Source organism: Mangifera indica, chromosome 1, assembly GCF_011075055.1.
Source record: "Mangifera indica cultivar Alphonso chromosome 1, CATAS_Mindica_2.1, whole genome shotgun sequence".
Classification (NCBI taxonomy): domain Eukaryota; kingdom Viridiplantae; phylum Streptophyta; class Magnoliopsida; order Sapindales; family Anacardiaceae; genus Mangifera; species Mangifera indica.
The window spans coordinates 20225165-20243501 of record NC_058137.1 but is presented as its reverse complement, the minus strand read 5'-3'; the positions used below and the strand labels follow the sequence as shown (position 1 = coordinate 20243501).

The 18337-nt window shown below is 32.7% G+C and overlaps 2 protein-coding genes across 2 annotated transcripts; both read left to right on the top strand.

Moving 5' to 3' along the window:
* Positions 1 to 1320: 1320 nt before the first annotated feature.
* Positions 1321 to 3670, top strand: LOC123215004 (U-box domain-containing protein 30-like). The gene has a single exon (XM_044635035.1). It carries the CDS (start codon positions 1864 to 1866, stop codon positions 3202 to 3204), a length of 1341 nt encoding a protein of 446 aa, XP_044490970.1. The 5' UTR covers positions 1321 to 1863; the 3' UTR covers positions 3205 to 3670.
* An 8648-nt stretch (positions 3671 to 12318) lies between these two features.
* LOC123216365 lies at positions 12319 to 13213 on the top strand. Its single transcript, XM_044636793.1, has one exon. It carries the CDS (start codon positions 12478 to 12480, stop codon positions 13030 to 13032), a length of 555 nt encoding a protein of 184 aa, XP_044492728.1. The 5' UTR covers positions 12319 to 12477; the 3' UTR covers positions 13033 to 13213.
* The last annotated feature ends 5124 nt before the right edge of the window (positions 13214 to 18337 follow it).

Sequence of the window (18337 nt, the reverse complement as noted above, 5' to 3'; positions counted from 1 at the left end):
GTTAATTGCCCTTCTTTTGGCCAACACCTCCCTTTGTCTCCAGCTACCTCTCTTCATTCAAGCCGCCGTCATCGAAGAAGTCACACCAAGATAATTGTTTTATGTTAATTGTGTCGTCCTAACAAAAAAGAGACAATTTCCAAATCTTTAACCACGAAAAGAAGAGATGAAAAGATAATTTCCAAATCTTTGGCCCCATTTTAGATCTTCGACCACCAAATGAAGAGACGAGCATTATCTAGATAACAAAGACATCATACAAATGATACTTTGTCTGAATTTGTTGAATCTAGAGGAAATTATTGTATCGACGAGTTTCGTGATTGAAGAGATGAAAAAACAGAAATGATTTAAAATAAAAAGAAGAGATCACTGACGTTTAAGAGATGAAAAAAATTGTAAGTTTAAAAAAAATATATAATGTTTTAAAACTAAAAAAATTTAAATAAAAATAAATTTATTAATTTTTAAAATAAATTATATAAATTTTTAATGTTATTATTAAAATAATAATTTTATTTTTTTATTTAATGAAAAATTTTAATAAAATTTAATTCTTAAGTGAAAATTAACCTATAAAAATTTGGGATTACGCCTGCCCTTGGGTCGGAACAAGTCTGGTGGCCAAAGAAAAATCCCTAATTCACTCTAATCAATTTCACTTCAATGTCAGTAAAATGACTAATTTTGAATATCGACTCAACTCCCAACACCAAAGGAATTTTAAAACCATAAAAAACAGAGAGGTGGCCAGATGCACACGTTTCCCGTGGCAACGTGTCCAGAGGTTATTGGTTGAAGACAGAAAAAGAAAGGCCCAGTCAAAATAAAAGACCAGAAAGCCCAGGCATAGGCGCCCGAGGCGTACAGTCAAAGCAAAAATAAAACTGTCACGGTCAAATGCTTAGGCTGGCAACTTTAACTAAATTTTATTTTATTACAAAACTAAACATAAAAGTGGGGGTCCACCTCGGTCTTTGCATCAATTTTTTTAGTAATTTAACACAATTTTAAAAATTAAAAAAAGTCTGAAAATATTCGAATGGTTAAATCGAGAAGGAGATTGTAGGTATGCTTTTAAGTAATACGTGTGGATGGCTCGTACCCAGTTGTTGTGTGCCCGTGGGGGTTTGGGCTGGGGTTTGGTTTTGATGTGAAATTACGTGCAGGTAACCTTTCTTTTATGTGAAAAGACCAAAGGGTCCTTTTTTATTTTACTTGTTTTTAAAGTAATATCCATTTAATTTAATTATTACTTTTATTATTTTCCGTTGAGGTTTTTCGTGCAAAACGCCCCAAAAGAAGTAAGCAGTAAGAGATAGAAAGGCTTTGCAGCGGTTCATGGCTTTTAATGATAATTTCATGTTTTTTTTATATATATTATTTATTTATATTTATATTTTTTTTCTCAAATTTTGAGCCCTGTTGTTGGATTTAGATTAGAATTCAAAGATTGCATTATTCATTCAGTCACTTTATGGTTTGCTTGTAGTACTAGTGCTACACTTTGTTTTCTGTTCATCTTTGAGTGGTCAAGTTTCATTTCCACTATTTCTTCTATTTGCTTTTACAATCTTTATCGTGTATTTTTGGTGAAGCTTCATCAACAAGTGAAAGAAGCCTGTTTCTGATCCGTGCTATCATTGTGGAAATGAGTCTTTTGACCACTGAATAAAAGCAAATGAACATTAGATTTTTATTCAAGAAAGAGGCCAGTTCTAGGAGTAGCATTCTTGCTCTTTGTAATGTGTCTTGAGGGTTCCTATCACCGGTCTCATTTTGAGTGCTGAATTTCTTTTCTTTTCTGCTGCTTCGAAAGTTTGGTTTTTTTTTTTTTTTTTAACTCTTAGAGGGTTGTGAAAGATGCCTATGTTTCAGCAGCCCACAAAGAGGGATGAGGTTGTGAGTGGTGATGGGCAGGTCCTAGATTTGGACACTGCTGTAAAAGATGGGGTTTTGGGTGGTGTTGATGGTGCTGTTATTGGTGGTTGTGGTGCTGAGAAGTTGGATCTGAAGAAGATAATTGAAGAGCTTGATTTGGCTGATGTACCTCCGGTGTTTATATGCCCTATCTCCCTTGAGCCAATGCAAGACCCTGTCACACTTTCCACCGGCCAAACTTACGAGAGGTGCAACATTCTAAAATGGTTCAGTCTAAGCCGTTATACTTGCCCTACTACAATGCAAGAGCTCTGGGATGATTCGATTACTCCTAATAACACCCTTCGCCAATTGATTCTAACTTGGTTCTCGCAAAAGTATTTGCTCATGAAAAAGAGATCCGAGGATGTGCAGGGCAGGGCAAGTGAGCTCGTTGAGACATTGAAGAAAGTCAAGGGTCAAGCAAGAGTTCAAGCCTTGAAGGAGCTGCAACAAGTTGTGGCAGCTCATGCCAGTGCTAGAAAGACTGTGGTTGATGAAGGTGGGGTTGCTGTAATCTCCTCCTTGTTAGGTCCATTTACCTCTCATGTTGTTGGCTCTGAGGTAATTGGAATTCTTGTGAATTTGACTCTTGATTCTGAGTCCAAAACCAACTTGATGCAGCCCGCCAAGTTTTCATTGGTGGTTGATATGTTGAATGAGGGGTCCATTGAGACTAAGATTAACTGCACACAATTGATTGGAAAATTGATGGAGGCGAAGGATTTTCGTCCAGAGGTTGTGTCAAGCCATAGTCTTTTGGTGGGGTTGATGAGGCTGGTGAAAAACAAGAGGCATAGCAGTGGAGTTTTACCTGGACTAGGCCTACTTAGGTCAATATGTTTGCATAAAGAAGTTAGGAAATTGATTGTCAGCATTGCAGCCGTTCCTCAATTGGTTGATTTGTTGCCGTCTCTTGAACCTGAATGTTTGGAGTTAGCACTTAGTATTTTGGAAGAACTTTCAAGTATACCAGAAGGAAGATTGGCTTTGAAGGATTGTGCAAACACAATACCGAATATGGTGAGGCTGTTAATGAGAGTTTCTGAGAGTTGTACTCAGTATGCATTGTCAATCTTATGGTCCGTTTGCAAACTTGCTCATGAAGAATGCTCAACCATTGCCGTGGATGCGGGCCTAGCTGCAAAGCTGCTTCTTGTCATACAAAGTGGTTGCAATCCTGTATTGAAGCAAAGGTCTGCAGAGCTACTGAAGCTGTGTAGTCTAAACTACACAGATACCATTTTCATTTCTAAGTGCAAGCTCACAAAGACTATACAATGAGTGGAACAATATTATTCTTGTTGTCTTACACACCATCATTGGAGGCAAGGTCTGATGGGTTTGACGATGTGATCTTCAGCTAAGAAGTGTAAATAGTGGTTGCTCTCCTGTATATTCTTAATCAATTTAATTCAAGTTATGGAATACGCAGAAGCATACTATCCTGTGGTGGATTCACATCAATTGGTCATTAGCCGGTTCTAGATAAACCCATCAAGAAGTTCTGTAAATTGTTAGATTTTTGTGAATTTGTGTTGCAATTGTAAGTCGAGGAATTGATTTTTTTCTCCCTAGCTTATAGTTTCCGGGAGGAGGTGGAGGGCGGCGGCGCTAAAATCTTCCTTCTGTTGCAGTGGGAGTGTTGACCTTATACCCCACAAATGTAGAGGCTGCCGGAGTGCCCTTTGGCCTCAAATTCTCAATTCAATGTACAAGTAATGAAATTGGGTACCTTCTTATTGTCTAATCTATGAAGTAATTGTTTTTCATTTTACTTGTAAGTCTTGATATTCTTGCTTTAAAGATGGTAACTGTGGCGCATGGGAAAGAAAAAGCGATAATTTTTTGGCCTTTGCTTGGAAGATTCGCTAAGCAATTTCTAGAGCAGTAAGACCGTGGACTCCTGGAGGCATAGTGTACTTTGGTTTAACCCTTTGCGGGGAAGAGTTGAGGACAAGACCTCTTTGGTTACCTCACCCTCAATCACTCTTTCAAATGAAAAGATAGAAAAGTCGGATGGCACTCAACCTCTTCCAATTTCTGAGGGCAGCATCGGCAATTGCACAGGACCACCACCATGTGAAAAACACTGCCTTTTTCCTGTGTTCAAAACTTAGACTAAGACGCCTGTAAAATATAATTTAAACGGTAAAAAAAAAGATTTTATGTATAAAAAAATATGAATTTAAGTTTCTTATGATGGTATTTTAAAATTAAATTTTTAATTTATTTGATATAGTAGTTATAAAGTTAATCATTGAACTTGAGATATAAGAGTTGTCGGGTAGCTTCAACAATTTCACAAAACCACTACCATGTGAAAAACATTGCCTTTTTTTCCTGTATTCAAAACAAAAGTTAAGATAAGGTAGTTTCAGTTACAAAAAGTCAGATTCAATTAAATGTAAACATTAATTCAAGTCTTCATGTATAAAATGGGTGGTCACTAGACTCGAGCTGACCAATTTCGATCACTCTGAAGTTTTACTTGTTCAATACAGTTGGTTTGACCTAGAAAAAATAATTCGATTCGGATAAGATTTCTCAATACCCAAAAATCACAAGCCAAGATAAATTTAAAAAATTAGGGATAGGAAGCTTGTATGGTGCATATTTCCCTGGACATAAACACAACATTAAATGCAATGAGTAGATTATTTTTTACCAAGGGAGGAATTACTGTGTTGTAGTAGTGAAGCATTCATCTGAGGAAACAACTTTGTTTGAATATTGGTGGGGCTTCAAAGTTGCCCTACAGTGAAGACCAAACACTGGCTGCACATTCATGGCTTTGGCTTCTACTGCACCTTTTGTAACCTAGTCCAATTTCTTCATTTTCAATAATTATTAAATTTAACATGGAGAAAGCAAAACAAACCAACCTTCCTTTGAAAACTTGCTTGCCCTTTAAAGGGAGCCCGCATCTTTATTATGAAATCGGACCTACTTTCAACTATGTTTTTTATATTTAATTTTTCCCTCCATTATAATGACTGAACATGTGCCTCATAAATCCCTTTACCCTTTAAGATATAGCTCGTGTTTTCAATAATATTGTAACTTTCTTTATTTCTTTTTCTTTGTATTGAAAGTTGGTGGTGTTTCGACTAATAATGTTTAGCTAAATTAGGGAGGTAACGAGCCGTGGAGTGGCTTTTGTGCTATAATTATAGCCCAATTTAACATGTACTCCGAAATTAAAACGTGCTTGATGAATTGGGTAAAAGAAGCTGTGAATAAAAAAAGAGAAGAGAAAAATGATTCCTCCTCAGTGCGGCCTGTTATAGTGTAGCTTACACCTTTGACTAATGAAAACTGATGGTGGCATTATTTGCTTGTCAACCTTCAAGAACAAGCAAAACCTCCTGTTTCCCTGCTGCCAATAAGTTTTTTTCTTTTTTTCTTGAATGAAACTGTTTTTTTTTTATCGAATCAATCATATCAAAACCTTGAATTTATACCCCACAACTATGAGTTAACTGTATGGGGGCATTTGGTTTGATTGAAGTTTAATAAAAATTACTCTGATAATCTATTTTTTATTATTTATATTATTTTATTTGATTTATAAATAATAAAATATTTCGTCAATCTTTTATTAACAATGGTAATATAGTAGATAATATAAGGGGTACTCTAATTATTACATTTATCTTAAGTATTAAAAAATTATGAAAATACTATTGATTTTATTATAATTATATTTTTTTGGGATAAAAATAATCATACTTTCAATTAATATAACAAATAACATAAAGAAATATTTTAAAATAATTCAACTTAAAAATATTTAAGTAAATTAATATATTAATATTTTTTTATTATTTTTATTCAAATATAATAATTATTTATAATTATCAATTTTTATTAAACATAGTAATAATTATATCTAATAATCTTTAAAATAATCTATTTTTAAGATAATTTTTTTAATTTTTATAATAAAATATTATTCAAACCAAACCCTACAATTCTGGATGCTTTTGTGTTGACAACTGCTGATCATAATGAAAATTCTAAAAATTGAAAAAAAAAAAAAAATGTGTAATTTCTGACTTTGAGGGCGATTCATGCAGTGGAAGGCAGGCCCATTTTGGTTCAGTAATGTTTTTGAATGGAGCCCATTGAATGGTCGCTTTCTATCTTTGAAACCTGAGCCCAACCATATTATTATATTTTAAGAAATAAATATTTTGTAAATAATAGGAGGATTATTGTATGGTTAAATCGAAATATCTTTTAATTTTAAAAATAAAAATAAAAATAAAATATTATGATATTAAGGTAAATTAAAACATGAATATTTTGTCAAAACATCGTATTTGTTTGGGTTTGCTAATTTATTGGGAAAGAAAATATTAATTATTGAATTGTTTGACTGTTATGTGAAGTGACAGTAACTAACTATAAATAATAACACTTCACGGGAAACTTGTTATTTCAAAGTTGAAAACGCACCAACTCTTGAAACTGTTACATTCGGGTCTGGGTCATTTGTTATAGCGGGTCAAATAAATTTTAAAATTAAGTATATAAAATGAAAGATTCTTTTATTAAATTCAAGTTCAAGAGAAATGTTGCTCTGAGTCCTGACTATTGTAGTACCATAGAACAAAAGTAAAAGAAATGAAGGGATAGTTTGAAAGGCATATTTTTTATATACATATTTTTTTTGAGTAAATAATTAGATATATAGATAAAGTGTTATTATATAATTAAATGAATTTAAATTGGTCAAAAGATATATTCCCACCCAAGGTTCAGTGAAATCGTAAACTTTCACTTATTAATTTACAAAAACTTATATATTTATCATTCGTTTAAAAATTACTATTAAGGATAAGGGTTTAAAATGTTATTTAATAAAAATATTTAAAAAATAAAAAATAAAAATTTATCATATTTCTTCCTAAGTTTAAAAATTTATCAATTTTATCTCACACCAAGTTTGAAAAATGCCCATGTCCTCTTAGGGTTTTTGTTTTCCTTCTCTAGCAACAACTTTGTTGACTGACAGTTGAGTTTCCTAGCCATTCTCTTCTTCAATCGACAGTCGACGATTTCAAATAAATTGACGCGCGATGACAATGAAGATCGAGAGATACTCAGGATCGATGTCTCTGTCTGAAGAAGAATCTTTGCTGCACTCTCGAGCGACGAGGCTTTGATTCATCTAAAATCATCAATTGTTGGTCAGAGAAGAGGATGGGTGGGAAGGCCGATTGTCAACAGGCGAAGTTGTCATCGGAGAAGAAGAATAAAAACCCTAGGGAGAATAATCATTTTTTAAACTTTAGATGTAGAGAATTTATTGGATTTTTAAACTTAATAAAGAAATTATGATAAATTTTTAGTTTTTTTAAATATTTTTATAAAATAATAATTTTATTTTTAACTCTAATAATAAATTTTAACATAATAGTAAATATAAATTTTTGAAAGTTAACAAATAAGATTTAAGAGTTTCACTAAACCTTGAATAAAAATAAATATTTTAACCTTTTAAATTAAATAAAAAATAATACTCAATTATCGTATTATCTATATATCAAATTTTATCTTCAAACTTCTGTTCATATAATATATGCTATATTTTAATAAGAAAAAGGACTTAGTCAAACAATTCATGCGAAAATCTCCGAGTGAATGGATCAGGAGAGTTTGGAGACGTCACGTGTTTCATGATGTGTTTCATGATCCTGGCCTAATTTTTGCTCAGATGTACAAAATTGACTGTTTCAAATATGTCTTTTTTTTGCTTTTGAATCATCCGCTCACCATGTAAATCAGCGTTTTTCAAATCTGATCGGTCAATTTATTTGACCCATTAAATCATAAATCAATTTATAATTTAATATAATTTTATAATCCCATTCAATCTTATATATAAATATTAAAATATTTAAAATAATATTTGATATTATTTAAAAAATATATAATAATTTGATAAAAGATTAACCCAATTAATTATTTGATTGAATTCATAAAACTAGAAATATTTAGTTCGTTGCACATGAACTTGTATACATAGTGATAAAATAAGAAACTCTGTTTCTTGGGAACCTAAACACAACAAACACTGTGCCTAGTACATTGAAAAACCTCGATCCAACTTTAATTATTAACGAATAATCAAAGATGGCATAAGGTCAATTTTTCATCTAAGTTTTAGTTTAAATTTAAAATTATATTTATAATAGATAAAAAATTCAAATACTTATCCATAAATTAACTGTTATCCAAATTTTCAGTTAGAAATATAGAAAAAATTATTATTTTATTCATAAACCTTAAAACCTAAAAACTTTATATCATTTTTCTTCTTAGTTTATAAAACTCACATTTATCCTCGATAATTAAACTTTGAAAATTTTACTTTCTTCCTCTTTCCATGTTCCATCTTTGGTGGCTTAGAGAACTAACTGATGATAAAAAAGAAGTAAAAGTTTTCTTCGATGAAGAATGACCCTTCGTTGTCCAAATCGAAAAAACTTAACGAAGGATGACATTTCATCGTCCTTCATTATCATGTTTAGACGGGTTGTCCTTCGTCGTCTTTCTAGCCAAATTTGGAAGATAGGTGGAAAGCGCCAATCATCTATCAGAATGATGGTAGTCAAAGAAAGAAACAAACCCTATGAGTGAAATTTAAACTTTTCAAACTTTGACAATAAGTTAAAATTTAGTTTTTAAACCCTTGTGGGGGCGGGGGAGGGGGGAATGATATAAATTTCAAAGTTTTAGAGTTTATAGGTAAAATAATAATTTTTCCCCTGCTCCTAACTGAAAATTTGGATGACAATTAATCCATGAGTAAGTATTTGAGTTTTTCAATCTGTTGTATATATAGGAAAAAACAAATAATAAAAAACTAACATTATCATAATAAAAGGTGACATACACCATATAACCACTCAACAATAAACCAAATTCATATAAATCACTTCTATTATATTTTGATTAAGCACCTAGAGAAATTTAAATTATTTCCTAGTTTAAAAAGAATAAGTACTTTAACCAAAATTCGTCGAATATTTAGAGTATATTGGGTTTTATATAGTATAAGATTCGACCACCTTACAAAACTTATTTGTTTATGTGTATCCCTTTTACTTCAACTCTTGTGTTGTTGCCTACATAAATCCAACTCACCTCTTTTGAAATTCGACAGAAATCTATTAAAGGTCGTTTGTCATGACATACTTGGTCGGAGGCTTTTGAGTCCATAATCTAGATAGGATAATACTCAGTTAATTACATAGTACTGAAAACTAAAGTTTCATCACTTTATGTAAAATGAGACAATATCATTTCAGTTTCATTCATTTATAAGCGAACTAACTCTTGTTGCTTTTGTCTCTTCTTCTAGTACATTTGCTATTCTGTTGTTTTAAATTCTTGTTCTTTAACCCTTGTACGACCTCTTTCCCTTACTCAGACTTAAGCTATTTACTTATAAATAACTTTTGAAACTCAACTCTGCAACGTATGCATAAGTATTTGCTCAAAAGTACTTGTCCTCTAGTTCAATGTGGTGAGAATTTTCAATAAAAATCTTTATATTCTCATTGTGGGTCATATGCACATTCATACGCTCCTACTTTTGGGAAAAAATCATTCTATTATATGAACCTATTATTCATTTGTCAAGTTGTGATTCGTTGACTTTAATTATATATGATGTTATATCAAATTTAATGATTAACTACCTTCATTTAGGCACTACAGTTCCTCCAAATTTTTTTATTAAAACCATACTAATGACATCTGCAATTGAACATTACTAGTGCTTATATATTAAATCGTTATTCATGGAATTGCTCAAGATATCATATGAAATGAGTTTTGGCTTTTTACATATGTGATATGCGTTCATATCACGTTTATGTAGGTATTACATAGGTTTCTATCCCTCAGTTAACAACGACTTTATCATAACCTAATTTACAATCTCCAAAGTTTTTTGCTCATTTAAGATATTGTGCATCTTTAAATGTCACACATTATAATTATCCTTATTCAATTTTATTTTCATTCGAATAAGTCATCATGTTCTAAAATGTTATGATTAATTAGATCACAAAGATATATCAAACACAAATGTTAATCAATGTAACCAAATACACATCAATTGTCACAATTATGCATTTAAATTTAAAATATTTCATATTAGACATAATCGAAAGTTCGCTATGTTCCCAATCATCTTCCATGACTCAAATACTTAATATTTTAAAATTCAATCCAATTTCACCAATATTAATTCTAGATGCGAATTTCACTAAGTTCTATCAATATCAAAATTCTCATATTTGACAATTATATAATATGTGATATAACAAATACATCATTTATTATGACTAGGACCATTTCATGAAACTTTATCATTCTTAGAATCACTTTATCCATAATAAAATCTCTATAAAATTTGCAATAGGTCAAATATCTCGCATGTTATGAATTTTGGGAATAACGTCGAAGCGATGAATTTCTTCTTGTACATTACTATGCGTCACTTTTTAGCAAACTATAATGTATCCACTTAGTCCAAAAAATTTTCGTATTCTTGTCCTAAACAAGATCATTTATTATAGAGGCTAATGGTCATGTATGAATATGATTAGACTATATATATCTCTTTTTCAATTAAAAAAGTATGACTTATTTTTAAGTCTAAATCTTAATTGTATATATATAGTCTTTACATGCGCCATTAGATTATTATATGATCACATCTTATACTTATTATGATGGTCCCTGGTTAACAAACTTGTTTGAGTTAGAAACATGTGTTTTGAAATATTGATATATGTTTTTATGAGTTGGAATAAGGTATTACATCCCTTTATACGTCATCAGACCTACATAATTATCCCACATGCAAATCCGAACATCACACAACTGCCATGTATCGAAAAATAGGTTTTACGTGCCAAAACGCATTGAAAGCAATAGCTCACACACTGTCACGTGCCAAAATGTGGTCCTACACTTCTTTATGCATCAGGACAATGTCATATGTGCCTCCATGGGTTAAAATAGTATATGCATGTGCGTTCACGCATTGGGAGAAGTCTTTCACGCATTGGTGGACCTGTTATTGACTATTGACTATCATTGACTAATCACTATTAATTGGTCAACCGATGACTAGTCAAACTTTGACCATTGACTGATCAAATGACTAGGGTGGGCATTGACCGATTGTGCTTCAATCCGATTAACCATGGGTTGACTTGTTGATCAACAGGTTTGGACAACCTATTGACCAAACCGATTGGGCAATCAAATTTTTTCAACTTGATTACAACTCGAATCTATGCTATGAACCCTAATTTTCATTTGATTCAATTGGTCGTCTTCTGGTAATGAAACTATAGGGCTTTTGCAACTCTCATGTTGACCATCCTACTCAGACCAATGATAGCCGCCAACATCGTTGGAATCTAGTGATATGATGACAAGAATATAGTTTGGGTCTCAGGTTTTCAATGATTCTAGCAAATTTTAATGCGATTTCAATCTCAATCATGTAACATAATTCTAGGATACAATATAATATGTTTCTAACAGTCAATTTCATGTGTAATTTGACCGAATTCAATTCAAGTTCAAAAACAAATTTTAACAAAATTTTCAATTAAAATTCACAAAATCCAGAATTTAATTTCACATAATATATTACATATACACAACCTATGCTTTGATGCCAATATTAGAAATTTTAAAGTATGTCAAATTGAATTTTGTAAAATTTTATAAAGTGTAAAATGTACTCGGATTCTAAATTTTGTTCGCGTTAATCGAATGTGCTTTGAGGATTGATGTTAGTATTTTTCCATGACTTCATTTGCATGTGTCTTGGTTTATGGGGAAGAGAAAAGATTAAAAACAAATATTTCTGTTTCATTTTTGCGTTTATCATTCGGGGAAGGAGGCAGTGTCCAACTGCTCTCCATCTCTTTTCTAACCGCTTATCAGTAATATAGCAATTAAATCAAATCAACCTATTATGGATAGAGCTATACCCAATAATGAAAAACTCAAGAATGGACATATGATATTATTTTAGTATCAAAATCAGAAGATATTGGCAGTTTATAATTGCTTAGTTCGGTCAAACAATGGCACTCTCGTGACTTTTTGAGGGCGCATGAAATGGATCTATCGCCATTAAGAGGCGGCTGGTCTTACTTTGGGCAGCTGGCCTTTGTTTTTTCTCGCAAATTTTTTTTTTTTCTTTTATGGCGCGTTTTCTTTTAGTCTCCGTGTGTTCCCTATTGCACTAATGATTTCATGTCTTCATCAGTTGATCAATGGCAAAAGAAAATTATGGAGAAAATATTAAAATAATCAAGGGGATGGTCAAAAATTCAGCACTTGACTTTCCTTTTGCAGAAGTCGACTCTCGCTCATCCACGGCTACTATTCATGAAATTCCTGTGACTTCTCTCCACGGCTTCATCGTGCAGTCGTTGGGCTTCTACTTCTACACCCTATATAAAGCAGTTTTATAAGGACTATAATGTCACGTTGCAACAAAACTCTCAAACCATGGAGGCTTACAATTGTTCTTCTTCATCTGCATACTCACAGTCACAGCAGGACTCGGGAGATAAAGTAGAGTACGTGAAAGCATCAAACTGTTATCAATCATCGCTTCATGCGGTGCGCAAGGCTCCATTAAAGCCATGGAAGAAACCAATAGCTCCAGTGCCACCAGCTGGACCAAAAGTGTACAAAGTGGATCCTGTGAACTTCCGGGAGCTGGTTCAGAGGCTGACTGGTGCGTCGGAGTGCCAGTTGCAGCGTCTCAAAAGGGTGGCTCCACCTCCACTGAATGTGACGCCAATCTCATGTCATAGTAGAGAGAACTATGCAGCTGCCCCCCTGCAGTTGCTTCCTTCGCCAGCAAAAACTCCATTGACTGCTCTTTACACAGAGTTGATGGCTGAAATATCAGATCCCAAACCCCAACAGTTACCGGATTGTGGGATGGAATCCAATTCACTTGGATTGAGTTTGTCACCATCTTCGCACAGCTGGTGTACTTTCCCTCTTTTGAGCCCAGGAACTTTTTCCAGTTTGGATCAAAGCACAGTTCTCTAGCTCTTTCAGAAATGTTGCTTCTACTGCTATATGTATTTCTTTTTTTTTCTTTTTTAGTTTGTTGGTAAGGGTTGATCCGTATCAAAACATCCAAACCCTCAAACCCATACCCTAAAATAAAAAATAAATTTATATATTTATACAAATTATATAAATTTATTTTTACAATTTGAAATGATAATTTCTGATTAAATGATATGATTATTTATTTTTTCTCTCTACATATTTAATCAAATAAAATAGATTGAAAATAGGGCAATAATGAAGAGTATAAAATACAATTCATCTATATATATATACAGAGAATATTACGTCATGTTACAAATCTAGTTAAGTTGAAACAGGCTCAATATAAAGTTTCGACATAAAAGCAGAGAATAAGAGAAATGGTTAGGCAATTCGGATCAAAACAATAGCATTTTTGTGAACCAATATTTGAAAGTACACGAGGTTTGACTCTGCCCCTGTTGATCCTAATAGTTCCTTAGCTGTGACATATGCAAGAGAAGCTGCGTCTGCCCAAACCAGTGATACCACTGGTCATGATCCACAGGGGATGTTCTGGGTAGTTTTCTCTTATCAGCTCCAGGGAACTCCTGATGTTCTCATTAGGCTTTCTTCCATTGGCCAAACTTCATCTTGTCACATTTTATGGAAGCAAATGTCATTGGTATTTGAATACAGCAGAAATGCAATACAAAAAAATAGTTTAAGTAGTAAAAGAGTGAGATTTCAACTATAAAAGTAAATGTTCGAATCCTTTTTCATGATACTTCAAGAATAAACTTTTAATTTGTTTGATGCAGTGGAAAAAAAAATGCCAACCAGATTTTCTCTATTTAGAAAATAGCTTTTGTGAATGAGAACCAATCCATTTGAGCAGCATCTGGAGCTTTAGAAAAAATACAGAAAAAAGGAACCCAATAAGTAAAGAACTCTCTTTAGAAGTGTCAGAACATTCAAGGAATTCTGTGCTGAGAATTATAGAGAGAAGTAGGCTGAAAAGGTGTCTACTGAAAATTGATTTGGATTGTAATTCTTGGCAGGGTCATGGGTTACTGAAGGCTCACAAATAGAAACAAGGAACTAGCTTCTTCCCGAGAGGAAATTACTTCAAAGCTTGGCTAGAGAAGCTCAACAATGATAATGGCAATTTCATTAGCTTTTCTCAATGTGATGCTGAGTTAGTTAGACCCATCATTGTTCCTCAGGGAACAAATGTTGACGATCGGAGACTTCTAGTTGAAACTATTATCAACATGAGAGCAACAACTTTGAAAGCAGCACCAATTATGCTGAATTGCCGATTGCTTGGCTTAGCATAGATAGAGCATAGCGCTGATTTGTACTAGAATCAAAGGATCAGATCTAGGCGAAGTTTCAAAAAGCTCTTTTGAGATTTACATAATCTAAATTTTCCATCCAACTTTTCCAAGCTGACAAAGCACTATTCTTCTGTAAGTCAGCAAAATTTGTAGAGGAAACAGGGTTAATTACTCTGTAAGTGAGCATGGTTGGGCTTAGAGGGGCTTCCTTTTCACACATGAAATACAGAAATAGAGAAGTCTTCGAGAATCTGTGCTTCTATTAACGAAATGAAGGAAGATTGTGAGACATGGCCTCTGGATAGCGATGGTAAGATTTTTTACAAATTGCTTTTCAATAATATCACCAAATCTCCAACTTCCCCTCTTTTTGATCCATCAAGAGTGATTTAGAAATCTGAAGTCCCGCACAAGGTAAGGGAGTTAACTTGTTCTATAGCTCTTAATAAAGTTAGCACAAATTACATTATCCGAAAGCGTAGACTTACCTTTTCGTCATCTTGTAGTAGGTGCATTTTGTACAAAAACAACTATGTTAAGTGCAGACCACCTCTTCGATCTGCCGTGTTGCTCTTAGTTTATGGATTTTCTTGTTGAGGAATTCAATCTTTCCAACACAGTATCTTCTCCATGTGTTACTGCTATAGTTTTGAGCATTGTGTTTCTTAAATATGGCAATGAGTTAGATTAGGTTGTATCCAACATAGCTTGTTATATTTTACCCATAGGTCGTGCAGTGCCATAGCTCACTAATGGTGGGTCGTGCAATGCCATGACCCTTGGATTGTGTCTTTATAAATCCTTATCGGGTTGACCCGTCAAAATATATATATTTCTTTAATATTAATATTTTTTATTTTTTAGATTATTTTAGTTTTTTGCAGGCCGACCCGCAGCCAGAACTTAAGGCCTTGCAAAGTCTATGGGTTTGACATGGTCTATAATTTTATGGATTGTATTCTCGTGGGTTAGGTTAAAATTGAGGTGAAGTAGTGCCACGGGCGGCCCAACTCTTTTGATAATGCTTATGCTTCTATGATGACTCTCCAGACTTTTCGAATGGAAAAAAATAAATAATTTCTGAAGATATTATTGGAGAAGAAGTTTCCTTCAGTAGGATACAAAGTAAAAAATTGGCCTCTCTATGAGCCTGTGCCTCCCCAGAGTTGTCTCTTTTTCATCATTAGGAAGTTTCGTTCTAGTTGGATGATTGGCTTATTATTATATATTAATAAAATTCTTCGGGTATCCAAGCAACAACAATTAAATTAAGAGGTGCAGGCGCCACATAAAACTATTTTTCTCAAAAAAAAAAAAAAAAAAAAAAAACATAAACAGCTTAAAAAGAGAAAAGCAAAGTAGTAACAAAGTGAGTGTAAAGAGCTTACTCATGATCAGGAAAATCCACGATACCAACTTTTGTTCACAAACAGATAATTTATTAGTTTGAGTCTTTCCCTGGGTTACATAATTCAATTAAAAACTAAATTTAACAGACAAAACTAAAAAAAATTACAAAGGAAACAAACACCTGATTTTTTTGAGTGTGTGGCAATGTTTGAAGCAATAAATTGAAACTATTAAAAATATATATGACATTAGAGTTTTAACATAATTCAATCTGATAATTAAAATACCTATATCTATAGTGTTTTTATAAGTTTTAATGTAGTATGAGAATGATATATTTTATCTTTATTATTCTATCTCGTCTTCTCTCTCTCATTTCTCTTTTCTTTCTTTCATTTTTCTCTCTCTCCATAACACTTTTTTCTAGACAAATACCTTGTGAAGAGAATATGTATATAACAAGGCATGTTAACATGCTTTACGAAAATCATGTCATTTCAAATTCTCAATGTAACGAAAAATAAACTTATATAATAAATTGGGTATGAAAAAAAAAAATCTTATTAGCGTTGGTGAGTTGGATAAGGCACCGTCAACATAGGTTTCTATATAAGGGACTTCAAGGAAAGAGATATGACTTTGATTGTAACCTTACACCCAAAATATGGATTGTCAAATGCATCAACCCTCAAAGTTTATCGGCACAAGTGATTTGTCTGAAGTTGAGGAGTGGCTTGAGGTGGTTGAAGGTGCAATGTCCTTATTCCATATAATTGATAGGTCAAGTATGTTAACTACATTCTCAAGGTCGATGTTCGAGTGTAGTGATGGATGACCACCAAGACGGTTAATGTGGCAGAGATCACTTGGGAAGACTTTAGAAATTCTTTTGTTGCAAAATATAAGATCGTAGATATAACTTGCTTGTTGGCTCAAGAGTTTATCAATATACACCAAGGAAACAATACATTTGTTAGACCCACTCCCGAGATGGTGAGCATAACATAGATTTGGATGAAAAAAATTCATTCATGAGCTCAACTAAAGATTGTACGAGATGTGACGATAAGAGCCCAACCTTTCTAGACTAATTGTGAGGCATTAAGCAAAGTCTTTGGATTTAAAATCTTTGTTAAAAAGATCTCACATGAGTAAGCACCAATGGCAACAATGGGTAATTATGGTCAGAGGAGCCAACTTTAGGCAAAGAGATTTGATAAGGGCAAGAGGTTGTTCTAGACTAAGGGAAAGAAAAACTAGAAGGACAACAAGAAACAACTGAAGAATGATACCCTAACTTATAAAAAATGCGGGAGACAATAAAAGGGTGAATGCTTAAGCAAACATGGATTATGCTTAAGATATGGACGACTTAGACACATAGCCAAAAATTGTCCACTAGCCCCTACTAGAGTAGAGACCATAGGTTGGGGTATAAATGTCAAGGTCTACACAATTGCTCAAGGACAAGCAAATGTCAGCTCGTTCGTAATTATCGGCTAGTTAATATTCTCTGATTCACTTTTATATGTTTTAATTGACTTAGGGTGCTATATATTGTTTTATAACACATAGCATAGTGGAGAGACTAGGGTTGCATCTAGTTATAGTTGCCTAGAAAGTAAGGATACAGTTTCCTAATGGGGATTCGATTATTAGCGACAATATGCTTATGAGTCAGACCGTGGTTATGAAGGACATACAAATGATGGTAGATCTAATTGTGAATCCTTATATGGAGGTCTTATATAATCTGACAAACTTAAAACATATTTTACCATTCATAAGAAATATGCCCCTCACAGTCTAATTCTATCGAGCCACTCAAGTTTGGCTCTTGAGTTAAGCCAAGCTCAAGCTTGAAGTTGGTTGGTTTGATGTACTTGCAAAATCATGACTCAGTTTGAATAAACTATCAAAAAAACCCTTTGTAGTTTTGAATCTTGATTTACATCCCTAATTTTGCCTTTTACTTGGAATATATGAATAATTGAAAAATATATAAATTATGATATTTTAAAAATTAAAAAGTTTAAATAAAATTTTTTGAACTAAACTCAAACTAAGCTCAAGTCATCTATTTTTGTTTTGAGCTTAAGTTTGAGTGAAAATCTTATTAGTTTGACGAGCTCCAACTTGAACTATCTTTTATTGTAATTTACCTGAGCCCCAACTAAACACCGCTCAACTCGCTCGTCTCAACTACACCTTTATTCAGATGATCAAATAATCATCTTCTGCAATGTTTATCTAACCTTTAATTATTTGGAAGGGAGATTAAAAATGAAAAAAAAGGAAGAAGTTAACCGTTACAGTGAATTTGATTTGTGTTTAATAAATTTTAAAAGCTACATTATAATTCAAAATTTATTTTTACAATAACATTTTAAAAACATTTAACTCAAAAAAATATTAAAAAATTTAAATTCTTTATCAACCATAACCTTAACGTGTAATTATTTAGATAATAAAAAATAAATAATTATCCAAAAATATAGAATATGTCATACTCATTACCTTAACTTTGAATTTATTTATTTTTAGTAGAAAAAGAAAATAACCAAAACTCTAAATTAAATTAAAACTAATCCACAAAACTCATTTTCATGGAAAGAGTGTAACAATTTTTT

Coding starts and splice junctions, on each gene's coding strand:
- LOC123215004 (XM_044635035.1), top strand. CDS start 1,864: ATGCCTATGTTTCAGCAGCCCACAAAGAGGGATGAGGTTGTGAGTGGT.
- LOC123216365 (XM_044636793.1), top strand. CDS start 12,478: ATGGAGGCTTACAATTGTTCTTCTTCATCTGCATACTCACAGTCACAG.